The 21,159-nt window shown below is 29.6% G+C and overlaps 1 protein-coding gene across 1 annotated transcript in view; it reads right to left on the bottom strand.

Annotated features, from left to right (window-relative positions):
- The window catches only part of LOC124368227 (putative inorganic phosphate cotransporter), a 31,200-nt gene extending 10,874 nt beyond the window's left edge, over positions 1 to 20,326 (bottom strand). The window contains exon 1 of the mRNA XM_046825503.1: positions 20,256 to 20,326. Within this exon, the coding sequence (XP_046681459.1) occupies positions 20,256 to 20,292 (37 nt within the window). The 5' untranslated portion in view covers positions 20,293 to 20,326. The remainder of the gene's footprint in view (positions 1 to 20,255) is intronic.
- Positions 20,327 to 21,159: the final 833 nt, after the last annotated feature.

The raw sequence follows: 21,159 nt of genomic DNA, 5'->3' as shown, positions 1-21,159 counted from the left end.
AACTCTACTTACCACCTATTGCCTGTAACTGTAATCGTAGAATTATGTTAGATACCTCTTTTTAAATATATGATTTGTACAAGAGCTTTTTAGTTTTAAAATACTGTTGATTGTTTTTCAGGAAAATATAAAACTTTAAGGCTCCCTTCATTTGTATATTTAAATGTTCACATTTAACAAGAAAATATCATAATTGTTTTCGTTTAGATGAATATTGTTAATACCTTTAAAACAAGACATTCCATGACTTAAATATGTTTTTGACCAAGTTCCTATGATGTAAATTCAAGGTCATTTTACAACAGCTAGCTCTCAATACCAATCAACAGACCCTCAAAATAATATCCGCAGTTAAAAAAAGCAAATTCAATGATTAATTATCACTCTTCTTTCCGTCTCAGCCCACTAGACAACCCAGCAACATCTCGCCCGTTTCTATGAAGTATAAACACCCGGTCTAGAATGATCATCATGGCTGCGGCAGTCCTCCTAAACCCAACTAATAACCCCACCGAAAAGTTTGAAAAAGCGAAAATTTGCTCAGTTGATACTTCAAATAGAGTTTAAGTCTTCGAATGTAGTAGAAGTTTTGTAACATCAGTTGCAAAGTGAAGCTGGTGCAACTATACTTCCGACAATGCGTTGTCAGCTGAGCTATATTCAAAACAATGCTGGCACAGATTGATAACTTTCACCTTCTAATGGTGGGAGGGGGGCATAGACAATATGTTACGGAGAAGCCTGAAATAGAACACCGACTTCAGATTACATGTCGGAAATTCCTGGAGGATAGTTGTTCCAAAACAGGACACTGCCAAACTACTACCGGATTTTTAGTAGAATCAGAGATTAATCTGTTATTTCCTTGCCTCTGATTTTCGTAACAAATATTGGAGGAGTCTTTTTATAGAAAATATGTCAAAATTCCGATGCGACGCAACGGTGTTTAAATAAACGAGTGCAGTGAATTGAAGTTTAAAAAAAAATGGAACAGAGAAAGGGACACAGGGATTTTCTTCCCTAATATCTATTAAATATGAACATTTTAATAAAATATAGTAATTAACATACTTCATTGCGAATAACTTCAAAACGAGACTTCATGGAAAATGACATAGTGAAGAAATAAAAAAAACCTAATTTCACTTTGATTAGCAAAAAAGTGTTTCAATCGATTAAACGAGTAAGCCAGTTTCTGCTACAGTTTTAAATGCTATAAGTTGGGAATTATAGGGAATGCAAAATAATGAGGTGCATTACAAATATGTTTAATGTTTTCCTCCACATCATAAAAATAATACTTAAGTACTTATTTTTAATTATTTTATAAAATATGTCATTCTTCAAGATAGAATTTATATTCAGTAAATATGTCCAAATCACCAAAGCAGTGGCGAAGCATGAAATTCGAAAATGAAAACTTCATTTCAACAGCCTATCGGTAGAGCCAACACTGAAATAATTATGTGGTTCATCCGAAATGTAAAACACTAAACTACTTTTGGTTTCCATATATTATTGGAATTTTAGCAACCACTGCCCACGTACGTCTTTTGTTAGAAACTAATAACATTACAATTTATGACTTTGATCATGTTTAATTTAGTATTAGGTACTGGAAAGTTTCATTAATTTTATCATAACAATTCAAGTCCTCCAATGTTCTGTATGTTATGTGTACTGTTTAAAAAGTATTTTATCAATAACTCGGTTAAAGTTGTCAAATTATTGTAATTTCTAACTTCTTTTCATAGGTCAATCCCCACATATCATTTCACCATTCTGGAAACTATTTATGCACTATTATAAAGTAAAATTTTAATTTAATCAGTATTGACGAATTCTAAACTTATTTACCTTCTTCAACGAGTATAGTTCAGTGACGTGATCAGCAAGAAATAAGAAAATAATGCGATTGACCAGTACAATTTCCTGTCCTCATTGTTGAAATAGTACTTCATTGCGTTACCATTTCCTAAATCATCTCTCCCCTTCTAGCTACCACCATGGGGCATGGACAGACAGTGTTAACTAATTTCTAGTACCATTCACAGTAAATTATTCTATAAGCACAAAACTATATTTAAACCTTTCCTCAGCCTAATCTACACTACCACACAGTCATCATTTCAAGCCTCCCCTACGGTACAGAATACACCGGTGGTGATACACACTTTGCATTTGCCAATATCATTTTGAAATTTAAATCGTAAAGAAGTATTGCTAGTTTTGATAAACTCCATCAATTTCAAACAGTTTTAATTGTCTACAAGAACTTTAATCCCTACAAAACGTTTTAGTATTGTTGACCAATTTTAAAATGTTTATCTCTTATCTAATGATAAAATTAAACACATTATATTCCTTTCAATTTGTGTAATGTTCCACTTAATAATTTCTCCTCCTTGTTTGTAGACTGTAGACTTCTCATTGTTCAAATTATTTATCAAGGAGCCAGTGTAATTTAAGTCTTTAATATTCTAAGTTAAAATATAAGACACAAAACTATATAGGTATCCTATAAACTATGAATTCATTAATAACTTTTTACAAAAGTGTTATTTAATTTCAGTACAGTTTGCAAAATAAATTTGTTAATTTCTTAGCCCTTTTACTGCCACTCTTTTATTGTACTAGTTAACATTACCAAAGGCAGTCTTAGTTATGGAGAACAGCAAAATATAATTAATGTGATTGTTGTGAATACATTTACAAAAAATACTACATTTGGTTTATGTTTTATATTTTACTAGCTGTTACCCGCGGCTTGCACTCAATCTTTAGAGCCGAAATCCTTATATTACTTAGTAAAAGCAATTATGATGTAATATGATAGGAGTCCTATAAAAATTTTAAAACGTACGTAGGCATACATCAGTAGATATTATTTAAGTTCGTGGTAAATAGTATCAGAGTTTAACTTAATTATTATATCATGTTTGGCATGTGTAGGAGCATTTCTGGCTCTAATTAATTATATACATAACGTCACAGCTGAATCTGCCTTGTCATCCCGATTAAGAAAACACAAATCTCGGATCACACAGGTCTCGGAAACTTACTTTGGTCAAAAAGCGTATATTTCCAGTCCTTGTCATATATTTCGGGTCTAAGATATTTCCAGTACCATAGTAGAGTTTGCCTTGTTCTTCTGACGAAGAATATATATATATATATATATATATAAGTAGATATGAATGTAAGGGTTCTAGCTCACTTTTGGGACAGACAGAAAATCAACGTAAAATACTGTTTAAAGGACAATAAACTAATCTGTAACTCACGAATGAAAAATTAACCGAATCTTTAGCTGTTTTACTGTTCATTGTAGGCTTCTAATTTCTAAGCTGTTTTAATGAAAAAATCCAGAAATCTTCGAAATCTTTATTCCACGAAGTTAATTGTAACACAGTCTTTATCTTTAATAGTCTTCTTTCCAGTAACAACCAAGTGTAATTTTTCATTTTTGTTCAATTCTTTAATCTTTTTTTCATCCAAAACAGTCAAAAATCTGTTTGGCAAGTGTACTTTACAATCTTCCAACTCGGCAATTATTGTAAACCCGAATTTATCTTTTATTTTCTCCAGATTCACAATTTTGTATTTCTTATTTTCTTCTAATTCTATTAATCTCTTGTATTCTTTGAACTTTAAATCACCAACCTTATTCAACTCTTGTAACAGCGCCATTTACATAGAAAAAAATTAATACTTCTACACTTTTAAGGTGAAAAATCAAAACTATACTTCCAAAATACACAAAAAACCGGGGTTTTGACCCTAAAAACGTGTTTTTAGGGTCAAAACCACAGCTCTTAAGGTGCATATATACTAGAGTTTTTTTTGAAAAATCCTGAAAATCTACTGAATTTCTCTAATTATTGCGAATTTTTAGCTTTAAAGTTGATAATGTGAACGATATTTCTCGAAAATTCTGTTGTAAATATATTAAAATCTTAATGAAAAATCTTGGAAAAGTTAAAGAAAAAAATATTGAAAAAATAGTATTATAGAATTTAAATTACCCCCTACAAACCAATATAGTAATAAAAGTACTTTTATTACTATAACTATACTATTTTTTCAATAATTTTAAGTCTTAGTTTACAGATTTTTCTATAATAAATAGAAGAATCTATCACTGTTTCACCAGAAATTGTGCTGATTTCTGTCAAATTCAAGTAAAAATCATTACTTTTTCAAATTCTAAAAATATTGAAAAAATAGTATTATAGAATTTAAATTACCTCCTGCAAACCAATATAGTAAAAATCGCTAGTTAAAATTTTTGCTCTTTAAATATGGAGCGGAAAAAGATAGAGTGCCCATACTGCAAAAAAGACATTTTCGAACATCACTTTACTCGACATTACAATTCGAAAAATCATCTAAAAAACAAAGAACTTTATGAGAAAGAACTAAATTATTTGAGGAATTGGGCTAAAGAAAATCAAATTGTCGATCATGAAAAGATGTACAATATAGAAAAATTGCGTGAACTAAAGAAAAATTTTAAGGAAATTAAAAAAGATCTCAATCTATTTAAAGATGAAAAAAATTCAATCAATCGCTGAGAAATTGTCCATTGAAACAAACGATAAAACTAAGTCTGAAATGATCGAAGAAATTGACAAAACTCTTAATGAGAAACCCGAAAATATCATTGATGTAGAAGTTTTATCCTCTATCCATGGTCTTTTCAAGCAATACATTTTAACGAATTTAAATGAAAATTTCATGTCAATTTACAAATATCTTTCTATTTTGCGTCCAGAAATTAAAAGTTTAATCGAAAAATTTCAAGAAACCGTTAAAAATATGAAGGGCTATCTCTCTTTAGAATGCGAATACGAACGTACTTTAGTGAACGGTGAAACACAAACTTGTCCAATGTACTTTACTATAAAAGCAGACGAAATCTTTGACATAAACGACTTTATTACTAAGCAATTTAATAAATTAACACATCGAGAACAGACAAATCATCCAAATCGAGGTTCTGGATGGACATTAAAACGCTGTAAACAACTGATTTTGAGCCTTAATAAACACGAATTTATGAACGCAGGATCATATATCGATTTACCAAAGAAAATCAAAGATAAGAAAGCTTGTATAAATATCAAAAATAAAGATGATTATTGCTTTATTCATTCTATCCGATGTGCTATTGAAAAACCTGAAAAGAATGCTGATAGAGCAAAACAATACGAACAATTTGTAAATGACGAGATATTTTCAGGTTTCGAGTATCCAATGTCTTTAAAAGATATACAATTATTTGAAAAACGAAGCAGTAAAGCAAAGTATAATTATCCGAAAATGTCTGTAAATGTCTATAGTTTTGATGAAAAACTCAATATTGTTCCGTTGCAAATTTCAGAAGTTTATGACGCCAAATTAGAAATCAATTTATTGTATGTAAAACAAGATGAAAAATCTCATTATGTTTTGATAACAGATTTAAACAAACTTGTATTTTCTCAGTTATCTAAGTGTAAAAATAAAAAATTTCTATGCAGAAGATGTTTAAGCCATTTCTACAAATCTGGAGATTTAACAGACCATTTAGAAATTTGTAAAAATCACGAAGTTTGTAAGCCAATTATGCCGTTTCCAGGTCAAACAACAACATTTACTAATTATCAAAAGAAGTTTAGCCATCCGTACGTTATTTATATGGATTTTGAAAGCATATTAGAGAAGATTCCCACATGCAAAAACAATCCGCAAAAATCGATCACAACCAAGATTCAGAAGCACATTCCATATGGTTTTACTCTATACTTAGTGTCTAATGTGACCAATCGTATGTACAAGCCGATATGTTATCGAGCAAAAAATGAAGAAGATTTGCCAAATGTTCCTGCAAAATTGTTTGAAGAACTTAATAAATTATCGAAATACATAGCTAAAAAGTATAATTCTAAGAATAAAATACCTATGAAATTGACCGAAGAAGAAGAAATTTCGTATCAAAATTCCAGTCTTTGTCATATTTGTGAATTTGAGGGTTTTGATAATCAAACAAGAAAAAAAGTACGAGATCATTGTCATTTAACAGGTAAATTTAGAGGTTCAGCTCATTTATCTTGTAACTTGAATCTCAAATTTCCTCAAAATATTCCCGTTTTCTGCCACAATATGTCATGTTACGATACTCATTTGTACATAAAAGAGTTGGCAAAACAGTATGGTAATGTTGATTTGATCGCAAACACAGATGAGAAATATATAAATTATTCTGTAAATTCTGGATATGGATATGAGTTTGAAGATGATAAACCAAGAAAGTTCATCAAGTTTTCTTTCGTAGATACGTTCAGATTTATGGCATCGTCTATAGAAAAGTTAGCTAAAAACCTCAAAAAAGATGATTTCAAACATACAAATCATTTTATACAAGATGGTCTGAACGCAATTCTAGATAGACAACCAAATGACGAAGAAGAAATCTTTAAAATTCTATCTGGAAAAGGAATATTTCCCTATGAATTTATCGACAGTATTGAAAAACTTGATTACACAGAAGAATTGAGAATTCAAGATTTCTATTCACTTTTGACAGATGAGAGCATATCTGAGAAAGATTTTCAACACTACTTAAATGTATGGAACAAATTAAAAGTAAAAAATCTAGGAAATTACTCCGATCTCTATAACATTCAAGATGTTCTATTGCTCGCTGATATCTTTGAAAATTTTAGGAATATTTGTTTGAATTGCTATAAACTTGATCCAGCACACTATCTAACAGCTCCCAGTCTTGCATGGGATGCTATGTTAAAATTAACGAAAATTGAGCTTCAACTGATACACGATTACGATATGTATTTAATGATTGAAAAAGGTATTCGTGGAGGCATTTCTCAGTGTATTAAACGATATGTGAAAGCAAATAACAAATATTTAAAAGATTTTGATAAGACAAAGCCCGAAAACTATTTGTTATACGTTGATGCTAATAACCTTTATGGGTATGGCCTAATGCAAAATTTACCATATAACGAAATCAAGTGGATGGATCCAAAAACTTACACAACTGCAGAATGGAAAGAAACAATTTTGGAACTCACTGGCGACGAAGATTATGGCTATATTCTCGAAGTCGATCTAGAATATCCGAAGAATTTACATGAAAATCATAAAGATTTGCCTCTTGCTCCAGAACATTATAACAACAAACTTTGCACAACTCTACTGGATAAAACTGAATATGTTGTTCATTCGAGAAATTTGAAATTCTATCTGGAACAAGGAATGGTGTTAAAAACATGTGAATAGAGTTATTGCATTCGATCAGAAGCCTTTTATGAAAGATTACATTGATTTTAATACTAGTATGAGAACCAAAGCTACAAGCGACTTTGAGAAAGATTTTTACAAGCTGATGAACAACTCTGTTTTTGGAAAATCTATGGAAAATGTGAGAAACAGATGTGATATTAGACTAGGAAATGAAGAATTTTCAATGAAACAAGCTAAGAAAACAAATTTCAAATGCTTTAACATCTTTGACGACAACTGTATAGCGAGTCACATGTACAAGCAGAAAGTTAAATTTAACAAGCCAATCTACATAGGATTTTCAGTTCTCGACCTCTCAAAATTGCTAATGTACGAGTTTTATTACAACAAATTAAAGAAGTTTGATCCAGATTTGAATCTGTGTTACATGGATACAGACAGTTATTTCCTAGAATTGAAACGAGATCCTTTTAAAATTATTAAAGAAAATATAGAGGACTTTGATACGAGCGATTATCCAAAAGATCATGAATGTTTCACTACTAAAAATAAGAAGGTAATAGGGAAATTCAAAGACGAACTAAATAGCGAGATATTAGAAGAATTTTGTGGTTTAAGATCAAAGATGTACTCGTACAAATATCTAGACAAAAATCCAGTTAGGTGTAAAGGAATTAAGAGAAGCGTTGTAAATAAAACAATAAATATCGAAAACTTGAAGAGATGTTTGTTCGAAGATAAAGAAGAATTTAGGGAGATGACTGTAATAAAAAGCTATAAACATGAATTGTACACAGTTACCATAAACAAGCTGGCACTGAACGCTAAAGATGATAAGAGAATCGTTCTAGAAAATAAGATCGATACAGTACCTTATGGCTATAAAAATGAAGCAAAATCTGATATATTAGATGAGTTAAATAAACTTGGAAACTTTGACATGTAAATGGAAGATGATTTGATTCACTGCCACAAATGCAAGAAAAAAACGAAAAATATAGATTCTAAAATCGTTCAAACTCAAAACGGGTTGTATAGAATTGCAGCAAAATGTTCAAAATGTAAGACAAATAAGAGTAAATTTATAAAGAATCCAAATGAAAAACAAGTAAAGAAAGAATCTAAGAATAAGGAAGAAATCGAGATTGAAGCTAGAGAAATTCATGCACCAGTACGAAAGAAGTTTAAAAAGAGAAAAATTATAACATTAGGAATTGACGATTTATGGGCAGCAGATTTAGTTATAATGTCTAACTATTCAGATCAAAATGATGGATTTAAGTATATGTTAAATGTTATTGATACTTTCTCAAAATATGCTTGGTCAAGAGCTATCAAAAGAAAAAACGGCAAGGATATTTCAAAAGCTTTCGAAGATATAGTAAAAGATGCCATAAGGATCAATCACAAACCTCCAAACCTACTTCATACAGATAAGGGTTTAGAGTTTAAAAATAAAGAATTTAACGAAGTTTTGAGAAAATACAACATTAAGATTTATCATACTGAAAACGAAGAGAAATCAAGTATTGTAGAGAGATATAACAGAACTCAAAATGAGAGAATGAAAGTAATTTTTGAGATTAATAAAAACTTTAAATGGATCGATATTCTTCAAAAAATCGTAAACAATTATAACGATACAGTTCACAGCACAATCAAAATGAAGCCCAAAGACGTAGATAAGGATGCAGAAAAGGAGTTATTAGAGACCGTTTTCAAGTATGTTCCACCAGAAATTCACACGAAAACTAAATTTAAAGTCAATGATCATGTAAGAATTGTTAGTAAAAAACAAACATTTTCGAACAAATATAAGAACAATTGGTCAAGAGAAATCTTTGTGATTTATCAAATTAATAACACAGATCCTGTAACTTATAGTATAAAAGATTTAAATAATGAAGAAATAACCGGACAGTTTTATGAATATGAATTGAGAAAGTCAAAGATTTTTTCTATATAAATGGAGTCTCAAAAGAAATGTATAAAGTGTCAGGAATTTAAAGATTTTGAAGAATTTCATAAAGATAAGCTTAGAAAAGATGGATTATACTATTATTGTAAGGATTGTCGTAAAAAATATGCAAGAGAATTATACGATAAAATGGAAAAATTAACTTTGGAAGAGAAAGAGTGTCACATTTGTAAAGAAATTAAGAATATTTCTGAATTTTACAATCGACATTATAGTAAAGATAGAAAGAAAGCTTATTGTAAGGCTTGTGAAAAAATATATAGAAAAGAATTATATGATAAAATGGAAAAATTAACTTTAGAAGAGAAAGAATGCACACGCTGTAAAATAGTTAAGAATATTTCTGAATTTAACAATTGGCATTATAGTAAAGATAAAAAACAAGCATATTGTAAAGAATGTATTAGAGAAATCTTTGCTGGACCAGTTCATTGCGTATGCGGAAGGGAAATTCAACAATTCTATAGTCTTAAAAGACATTTACAAACAAAATATCATAATTCGAGAGTTTAACATTTTCATCGTGTAATTTAGATATTCTATAAATCAGTCGAGATTCTGCCATATTTGTAGTAAATGATTTCCGTTGTATAAAATATTCAAAGATTCTTTCATTTGGTTATACAGATTGATAGAATTTGGTTCGTCATCAATGAACAAAATCTCTAATTCAGGATAATTTATTTTTAGATGTTTTAATCGGTTTGGTATTTCTCGTTTCTGAGCTCTGATAACGTAATAAGGCCATTCCCACATGTGATTCTTCTTAATTAACACAAAAAACATGGTGTTTTTTCTTATCAAAATCTTTACAAACAAGATCTGGTTTCATTAACTCCATTCGCAATTCTTGATTCTCTATTTTCAATGATTTCATTTCATCTTTAATTTGTAACTGTTTTTATTTCATCTTTTAACTGCTTATTTTCGTTTTTGAGTTTGTACTCACCATATTTTCTAATGGAAGGTAATACTTCTTTCGTAACCCAATTTTTAAACAATTTCGCTTCTGGTTTATGCGATCTCAAAATTAAAGAATAAAGTCCAGATTCATTAACGAAAACAGTGTTATTTTGGAAGTTTGAAGGTAAGCTATTTATAGCCCCCCTTATATTTAGATTAAAATAGAAGTTTTTATCATCTTCGTCAACGTTTATTCTGATCGTTTGCATAGTATTTTCATATTCTAGAATTTTTGCTACGTCTTTAGTCTTAAACCAGATCACATTGTTTTCGTCAACAATCGTAAAGATATGTTTGTTATTGAATATAAGTTGATTATTGAGTAGGTCTACAACTGACTCCATTTAGATAGAAAAAATTTAACAAGCAATTTTTTATTTTGAGTTTAAAGGTAGTCTATTCAATAGACCCCCTTGATTTATGTCTTTAAACATTGATTTATCATCATCAACGTTTAATATTATTGCTTGTCTCGTGTTTTCATATTCTAAAATTTTTGTAAGAGCGTCGAATCGACGCCCTTGTCAGAATCTATGTTTTCAAAGCTTTTTGTATTTTTCTTTAACATTGTCTTTATTCGTATTTTTGTGAATATTTGTGAGGTGGCCCTCGAGGGCTACCTTATCTTTTAGATAAAAGTATTGGTATTTATCATCATTATCAACTCGTTTTGAAAGTTTGAAGGTAAGAACGATTCGTTCCCCCCTTGATTCATCATTCTTTCGACAATCTTAAATATATTGTTGTTTTACTCTCATTATTTATTAAATTTCCCTCAGAGTCTTGTATAGTTAGAACGATTTTTTGAATTCTTTTAATATTTTTTCTAATTGGAATATAATCGATTTCAATCGGTTTTTCACTGATTTTTGATCCATAAGCAACATTTGGGAAAAAAGTGTACAAAATTTCAGATTCTTTGTGTAAATGTTCGGTATGATTTTCAAAACTAGGTTCAACGAGATTGCAGTGCACTTCAATTACATCGAAAGGTCTAAATTTTGGCGTTTTATTTCCTAAATATACCTGATTTGGCTCAATAGTTTCTTGAACAAACCCTAACAAATCTACAATAATTGCTGAAAACATTATTCTTACTGGTGATTTTATTTGAATTTTATTAGAGAGATAATTTTTTTGCATTTCAAACTTGTTTTCGTCAAAGTTTAAAGATTTATCTGATTGTTTGAATGTTTTCAGATAATTTTTAAGGGAATTTTTTATTTGATCGAAAGTATAATATCCTTTGTTTAAACCATAATATTTTGTTATGTTCTTCTCACTAAATCCTATACAATAAGGAGAACTTTCACTAATATTTATTACAAAATTGTCAGAATAAAAACCGCTTAAACCGATAAAATAATTTGATTCTTCCTCTAAGTGTATAGGATGTTCCAAGTTTTAAAACTAATTTAGAGCTTTCTGAAGTCAACTTGAACAGCTTCATTTTAGCTATTTAAATGGAGAAATTTTTAAAGCAAAAAGATCAGATAAAACTTCAAACGTTTGAAGAAAAATAAGAAAGATCAACCAATCAGATTGTTAATTGTTGGTTCAAGTGGATGTGGAAAAACAACTTTATTATTGAATTTTATCTACAATAGGTTGATTCCTTATTCCAATTTGTATGTTTTTAGTAAATCTTTAGAACAAGACGCTTATAAAAAATTGCAAGAGAGATTTGAAAATATTGAGAAAAACTTAAGCAAAAAGGTATCACATTTTTATAATGCCTCTGAGGACATAGTTCCATTAAGCGAGTGTAAACCCAATTCGTTAATCGTTTTTGATGATTGTATTTTGGAAAATCAGGACGTTATTAAGGAATATTTCGTAATGTCTCGTCACAAAAACATATCTTGTATCTATCTTTCCCAATGCTTTTCAAAGGTTGATAAACAAGTTATAAGAAATAATCTGAATATGTTGTGTATTTTTAAGCAAGATGATCACTATTCGAGAAAGATTTATAACAATTATGTGGGATCTGATATGAGTTTTAACCAATTTAATGAGCTGTGTGATAAAATTTGGAAGGAAGACTACGGATTTTTAACTATTAATCTAACTTTGAAGCCTAAAAATGGTAAATATTTGAATAAATTTTCTAATATAAATGCTGCTCAGTGGTCTGGCAAATCTACTTGATAAAATATTTGTTACAATTATTTTTACATTATCTTTACTTTTTATTTACATTATGAAAACAACTGAAAAACGGTAAATCTGTTCACGTTTTTACGTTCCACGTTCACGTTTTTACGTTCCACGTTCACGTTTTTACGTTCCACGTTCACGTTTTACGTTCCACGTTTCGTGTTCCACGTTTCAAAATTTTCCTAAATAAATGGTGAACGTAACTTCTGAAGAAGCGAAAAAACTTGATCAAATCGAAAAGAAATTAATCAAAGAATTTAAAGAACAGATTCGAATTGATGAAGAAGAACAAGAACTTATTCAAAAAATTAATCAACCTGTAACTTCTGCAATAAAAAATGTTGAGGGCAAAATTGAAAATGTTTTAAGCGATAATCAAAATTTAATGAATTTGGTTTCCAGTTGTACGACAATTTGCCGATATTTCGATTCCAGAATCTGAGTTTGAATTGCCAAAATTACCATCTTCAACACCATTTAGACCTCGAATCATTGAAGACTCTACCATAGTTGAACCAATAAGTCCTGGAACAACGGATATAATAATTGGTGAAATTGGTAAAAAATTTCTTCCTAGAGCGAAGGATGATAAATTTGGTTTGTATTGGGATAGAAAAAAGAAAAGTTTTATGATTGGAAATTTACCCGTTAATTTTGAACAAAATGATATAATTATTAATGAAAAAATGTACGAAGGTACTCAAGGTTTATGGAGATTATTAACAGACAATGACGTTCCAAAAGATAATTTATATTCTGAAGAAGATTTGAAAAAGTATACAGAAATTTTATGGGAATCTGACTCAATTTACAAAAATAATGATCCATCTACTAAGAAGCCTAAGTCAAGTAGAGGTAAAAAATATATCAATTTGATTAAACCAATTTGGGAAAAACGAATCGAAGGATCAGGTGTAAGAAAATACAATGATAATAAGATTGGAGTACAGATATATCGACGATTTGACAAAACTCGATGGAATTATAAATTATATTTATGCTCAAGAGAAGGCTGGAAACAACAATTTTTTGAACGAAAAGAAAGCGATTAAAGATTTTATTTCGAACAAACTTGATGAATTGATTGAAAAACCTGATGGAATTAAATATTTAAAGCGAGTTTTTGCCAGCAATAAGTTCATCTATGATTGAAGGTAGCGGACTTTTGAATGATTTTATCAACAATTTACCTTTTGAATTACACGTACCAACTTATCAGTATCTGGGGCCTGGCACAAAACTCGAAAAAAAGACTAAAAAGAGGAGATCCTGTTATAAATAAATTAGATCAAGCTGCTATGGAACACGATATTTTTTATGCAAAACATAGAGACACAAATTCCAGACATATAGCAGATAAAGTTTTGCAAGATAAAGCAATGGATAGATTTTTTATCAAAAGATGCTAGTTTAGGTGAAAGATTTGTTGCGCTTCCAACAGCTGGAGCAATGTTTTTGAAGAGAAAACTAGGAATGGGAATCGAAGAGAACTTGAAATTTTAACTATATAAATGGAGGTGAACGTAAACTTCAGCAAAAATCAGAAAGAAAAAATAAAATCCGCTTTTAAAGAAGAAAATACCCGTTAGTATTCAATTTAAAATAGATCAACTAAAAAATGGCGAAGATAAGATATTTTTAACAAATAGACAATACAATAAACTCGAAAAACATAAGAAAAACAATAAAGGAACCAGAATAGAATTTTCTTATAATCAGTTGAAAGAACTCAAAAATGGTGGACTTTTGAAAGATTTATTAGATTTTGGAGAAAATATTCCAGTTGTTAAAAATGTTGTTCCTTATGTTCGTAAAGCTGCTCCAATCGTTAAAAAAGATGTGATTCCTATTGTTCGAAACATTTTAAATTGGTTAGATAAAGAGTTGGAAGATGTTACAGGATCTGGATTAGATGAAAAAACTTTGAATTACGTGAAATCAAACATTGAAAAAAAAAAATTTGGAAGTGGAACGCATTGGGTTTGTTATTATAAAAATGATAAGAATGCATGTTATTTTGATTCGTATGGAAGAATTGAGGACAAACCACCTATAGAATTGATCAAATATTTGAAAAAATCAAGCGTCTACTACAATGACTCTCAGATTCAAGACTATAAAGATCCCCCAATTTGTGGACATTTGTGTGTTTTTGTTTTGAATGAACTGAGTAATGGTAAAGATTTTAAAGAAGTTGTTAACAAATTATTGCTTAATAAATATGGATTCACAAAATATTTTTGACGTATTTGGTACACAAATTATTCAAAATGTAGATAATAGTTTGAATTTTGATAGTTTGAGAAATGAGTTTGATAACAAGTTAGAAAATTTATTACAAAACCTTCCAGATTCAGATATGTTTGCTGTCGAGATTGAAGATTTTAAAGCAGAATATGATAACAAACTTGCAAATTTCATGAGTTCAAATGAAGTTGCTGATAAAATAAAAACATTGGAAAAAGAAGTTGATGATGGTGTAAAAAATTATTTACCAATTTAATGTCTCATATCGAAAAAGCTGATAAAATTACTGAAGCGATCAAAGTTGAAAAGAATTATGTTAGTTTGGCTAATAAAAAAAAGAATTGTCGGTGTTCGACCTGGTATTGACAAACATGATGTTGTTGTTAAAGAACAAATTTTAAAACCTCTAAAATTATCAGAAAAACATCGATATTGTTGATTTAACATGATCCGAATGTTAAAAATGCCTTAGATTTTAAAGGAAAAAGAATTAGCGGTGTTAGTAAAGGAATTAATCCATTTGATGTTGTTGTAATGATTCAATTAGAAGATCCTATTAAAATGTTTAATGAACTAAAACAAAATTATGAGAATCATAAACAGCATGTTAAAGATTTTACGACAGAAGTCTATGATAAGTTAGAAGCCAGAAATAGAAGATCAGTAGACGATGTTGGTGAAATTAAATGAAAAACTTACTAAATTTAAAGAGTCTTTTGATAAGTTTAGTTTAGATGCTACGAAAACTTTTGAGAATATTGGTCATAAATTTGTTGAATACAATGATTCTTATGCTGTCAAATTTCAAAAATTAGAAAAAAAAACTTAATAATATGGAGGAAGATCTTACTGAAATAGGTATTCGCGTAGGGTTTTATGCATGATAAAATTTCCTTATATAAATGGCGCTCATATATTGTGTGAGATGTAAAGAAAAAAACTGCAACAAATGATATAAAAATACTATGCAAACATCAATGGAGTTAAAAGAATTTCGGGAAAATGTGCTGAATGTAACTCAAAAAAGAGTCAATTTATAAAAACTTGAAATTTTTTCTTAATAAATAGAGATGGCGGGACATTACAGTGCTTTCGATCTTTTTATCATGCAACACGAAAGAGATTTGAAAAAAGAACATTGGGATGACATTTCTCAAAAATATGAATTATCCGAAGATATGATGAGATTATACGTAAACAAATTGAATTGGTATAACATTGCTAAATATCAAAACTCTGTCCCCAGAGTTCATTCAAGAAAATATACATTATCAATTAAAAGATCATATGTCTGTTCTTTGTCTCTATCAACACTTGAGTCTAAAGTTTTTGGATGAAAATAAAGATACAGTTGATTGGAACAATATTATAGATAGCGGTTACTATCCTGTGCAGATTTTATTGAAATATGTGGCCGAAATTGCAAAATTTAAGGAAGAGAATCCTGAATATGACGAAGTAGATCATTAAAAAATGACTCTAATTTTATATCTTTTCTTATAAAAAAACGTACATTAGATCGATGAAAAAATGATATCTTTCTTATACATGATGTTTAAATTTTCTCTTATTAAATGGTGGACTACAGAAAGTATGCTAGTGATATTGAAAGGGCGGAGTTTAAAAATTTTCTATCCAATTAGTAAACAACATTTGAATGAACCGAATAAAAGAACTGAGTTTAATATTGATTTTGGAGATAACTTTTGCTCGTCTAACTTCCAGTTTTATATTTCTGGAACTTTAACAAAACAAGATGGTCAAGCATATCTTGGAACTGATAATGTTAGATTAATCGATAATTTTATATCGTTTTTATTTTCTAAGATTGAAGTAAGAAAACACAATAAATTGATAGAAGAAGTCGAAAACTGTGGTCAATTAAGCACTATTAAAGGAACCATTTTGTTATTCCAAAAGTGATGTATTTTCAAACAGTTTTGAATCAACTTTTAAATTTGGACAATTTGAAGCGGTCGGTGATTTAGCACATTTCGGCTTAGGATTTTTTTGAAAATGTTACTATTCCGATCTATAAAGGAGGATTTTATCTAAGTTTTATAAGAGCAGAAGACGATGATGTGATTCTGAAGACTGCAACTGGAAATGTTATGCCTGTTGATGGCAAAATTACAATTAACGAGTTTTTCATTAGAGTTCCGATGATTGATTACAAAACCACGAGTAAAATTAGGTTGATTGATGAAATTATAAAATCTCAAAACATCACGTTTAATTTTCTAGATTGGCAATGTATTGAACAAAAAGGTATTTCCGGAACAACTTATTCGTTCGATATCACAAATATTTATAGAAATATCTTCAATCCCAAGTTCGTTATCATCGGTTTTCAAACAGATAGACAGAATAATCAAGAAAAAAATCCTTCAAAGTTCGATAGTTTGGATGTAAAAAATATCAGAGTAAAATTGAATGGTTCTTATTATCCAGATGAATTACAAAATTTAAACATTTCCGGTGGTCTTTTCAGAATCATGTATCAGATGTATCAAGATTTTAAGAAAGTTTACTACAAAAATATGGAAATGTATTACAACCCCAAAGAATTTATAGCAAATAGACCTATTTATGTCATTGATACAACAAAGAGTTTGACAAATATTTCTAGTTCAAAGAACGATATAATTATCAATATGGATTTTCAAAATGCTGTTACAAACGCGATTTGTTATGTGGTTGTGGTTTCTGAGAAATTTTTAGCCTATGACGTGATTAAGAACGATATTAGAGAAATTCAGTAGTTAATGATGTTCATATTGTTCTCTTTCATTCCTTCTAAAACTTCAAAAATATACTCTTTCGCTGATGAAAAATCTCGATTTCTTCCGGAATAATCTTTGTAATCATAAACAAAATATCCTAAATAGTTGTACAATAGAATGAAATTATTTCTTTTTATCTCGGTAGTTGAAATATAAACATAAACATTTGCGCTGAAAAAATTTATATCTCGGCAGACTTAGTTCCATAGCTTCCATTTATTCTTTTTGTAAATGGAAGAGTATAATGCCAACTGTTACAAGTGTTATAATAGAGGAGAAATTATTGATAAAAGATTAGTTTGTAGAGATTGTAATTTAATTTTGTACGAAAGACCTAAGCCTAGGAAATTTCGAAATAAATTAACATATTTGAATAACCTGCTTATGAAATTACAATATGGAGACAAGAAGCAAACACATTTTGTTACAGAATTTAGAAAACAGAATAAAAATTTTTACTTATCTCTTGGAACCGTTGACAAAATTATTTTCCTTTTCAAAGAATACATTAGGTTTGTAGGTTTAAATACACACGTTTATTATGAGAAGATTTTACCTATAATCTTTCACTATTTGGACATTGAATTTGACTACGATTTTAAACCTGAAATCTTTGATGATTTTATAGTACATTTGGAGAAAGTAAATGAAGAACCTCGTGAAAAGAATGCGGTTTTACTCACATTCTCCCCGACTTCTCGAGTGATTGTTAGCAAATTTCATTATTTCCGTTTATAGATTTTTTATTAAGATTTCTGGATTTTTTCATTAAAACAGCTTAGAAATTAGAAGCCTACAATGAACAGTAAAACAGCTAAAGATTCGGTTAATTTTTCATTCGTGAGTTACAGATTAGTTTATTGTCCTTTTAAACAGTATTTTACGTTGATTTTCTGTCTGTCCCAAAAGTGAGCTAGAACCCTTACATTCATATCTACTTATATATATATATATATATATATATATATATATATATATATATATAATATATATATACTTACGTAGGACCGAAATGCCTACTTCGGTTAAAAAGTGCCTACTTAAGACCCTTTAAATTCACTTACCTACTATGTCACAGTTTAGCTTGCCATTTTGCCTCGATCAAAATACTATATACGTTCAATTATCTAGTTCTCGGAAATCTATTTTTGTCAAAATCGTGTTGACATACTTGAGTTTGCCTTGTCCTGATGAAGAAAATACACACAAGTAGGACTGAAAAGCCTATTACGACCTAGGGGGAAGTCCTACCTACTTCTTATGTACTTTCGGTATAAAGAGGAAAATCCTTATTAAGGGCAACATTCCAAAATAATCGTTATTAAAGTTTTGCGTTATAACAGTCTTGCGCTTTGGATTGCAGCCAGGGAAACAATAAATCGTTGAGGCATGTTAGTGTTTATTTCTCTGTTTTCCATAAACCACTGTTAAAATGCAATATCACAATGTCAAGGAAGCCCACCAGTTTAAAGTCCATCTTAATATCTGCATTACACTACTGATCAATCACTGCTTACTTAATATTTCATCAAATTTAAATGTAAACAGATTTTTCAGCCAATTTGTCGACATAAAACTGAAGGTTTGAACAGCTGTTTAGTGCCAGTTTAATTTGGATTATGAAACTTAAAAACTACATTTTTTTCTGAATTTAAAAATATTTAAGGTAACTTTTCTTATGTTTTGCTTCATAAAAACCTTCCATGGATTTCAATGAACATGAAAAAAAAAAGAATTAGCCAAATCCATTCAGCCGTTCTCGAGATTAGCGATTACCAACACATTTAGCGATTAATTTTTATTTATAAGACTAGAGATATAAGAATATTATTTATACGTAATATACCTGTTATATTATATAACTCTTTGTAACAAATAAATTATTCATTATTTTAATCTTAAAAATAACGTGCATAAAAATCACAATGATAATAAAAATATCTTATATTAAAATTATAAAGATAGCATTATAAACTAGAGTAATTTAAAACTACCAAAATATAATTAACAATTACGTGAAATGGTACCAATAGACGGTAACTATAGCCGTAAAAATTAGCCGTATATGGTAAAATTAGCCGTCAGATAGCCTATATCGCACGTTGGTAGGCTATTCTGAGAAGAATGTTGATGTCAAATATATCGGACATTGGAAGTAAACGTTACGTTAACATCGCTACCTTATAAATAGAACTGTTTTAATTTGCAATATTTCCATTTTTGAATGACTTGATTAGTTTTTTTTTATTTAAGGTTATTTGTTAATTATGAATTACGTTATGAAAATTATAAATCTATCTTCAAATAATTTATATTACAGTTATTTTTAAATTACGCAAACATAATATCATACATTGTACCAGCTTTATTGGAATAGATTACTTAATTTCAAAACAAACACTTCATTAATAATTTAATCGTATCTCTGTGAGGCCTTTTGTTTTCAAAGAAAACATAATCAGACCTACATAACTGAAAAATTGTAGGTCTGACGGCTTTTTCTCAAAAAAAGGAAAGGCCTTACCGAAATAAAATTCAATCATTAATTGAGTGTTTGTTTTTAAATGAAGTACTTTGTTAACTAGATTTTCTTGACTAAGTACTGTAATCTCTCAGTCAACCGAAGCTCTCAGCTTAAAACATTAAAATATAATTTCAATACTGTATTACTGTAATTAAATTAATTTCCATGCCAAAACACGATAGCTACGTTTGCTTGTGTAACTTATAGTTTTAAATAGCCAAGCTCGAGTATTATTGATTTTTCAAGCAGGGTTATCAGTGGGTCAATTATGAAGCAATTACACTGCGTTCGAAAATAAAAAAGAGTTAATTAACATTTTTTAATGTTGACCAACCAAAACCTAGTGGCAAACCTGCAGATTGTAGATCGCATGTTGGATGCTGGTTCATCTTCTCAATACTGAGGAATAAAAATTGATAAAATCTCTTATCTCGGTCTTAATTGGTTTATATGTCATGACGCGGCTAGTTCCTGTGTGTACCAATAGACAAAACAGTGACCGTCTGTTTGATACACGTCCAATACGCTTTGTGCGAGTATTTAATGTTGACATGAATCATTTTATACTCAGGGTTGTTTCAATAACGTAAGCAAGGTTTTTCTTCTCTTTTAAGCCTCACCTTAAGCTGTGCTGGGGCTTCGATGTACACTGATATATTAGTTTTTATTACACAGGTAGCCTATTTAATCGCGAAGTACTCTATTTTTCGTGTCTATGCCAGATTGGGTCTCCCCGGGATTTGAACCCGTGATCTCTCAGTTAGAGAGAATACCATTAGTCTACGGAGGAGGACGAAAGCAAGGTTAAGGGTGATGATCTGCAGGCGCATGAGAAGTCGAGAGACCTGATTTTTCTTGATATCGACAGAGGAATTTGACAAAAGTAATCGATCGTCAACCACGCTTATTTTGGCGGAGGTCAAAAGTAGATGGTGTTAAAATTATGCAACGTTAATTATTTCTCAGATTATAATAGAATATGGAAGATGTTCTACAAGGAGTTCGTCAAAAAGATTTAACGTAATCATAGCTCAAGATGCACATTTCTTTAAAGTGTAATGTAAGATGTACATCAAGTGATGTCCAAAGTCCAACTTACAAATAAGAATTTTCTATTATAATAACTGATACAGGTTTTTCCCTTTAGCATTCATCACTGTTAAAGAACCCTTTATAAATATGTACATCTTGAGCTAAGCTTACGGTAAAAACTCCTTGTAGACCATTCCCCATTGGACGTCTACTACCATCGTAGT

The sequence above is a fragment of the Homalodisca vitripennis genome, chromosome 8 (genome assembly GCF_021130785.1).
Source record: "Homalodisca vitripennis isolate AUS2020 chromosome 8, UT_GWSS_2.1, whole genome shotgun sequence".
NCBI lineage: Eukaryota > Metazoa > Arthropoda > Insecta > Hemiptera > Cicadellidae > Homalodisca > Homalodisca vitripennis.
The sequence above is the reverse complement of the archived record's forward strand: the minus strand, read 5'-3'. Positions and strand labels throughout refer to the sequence as shown.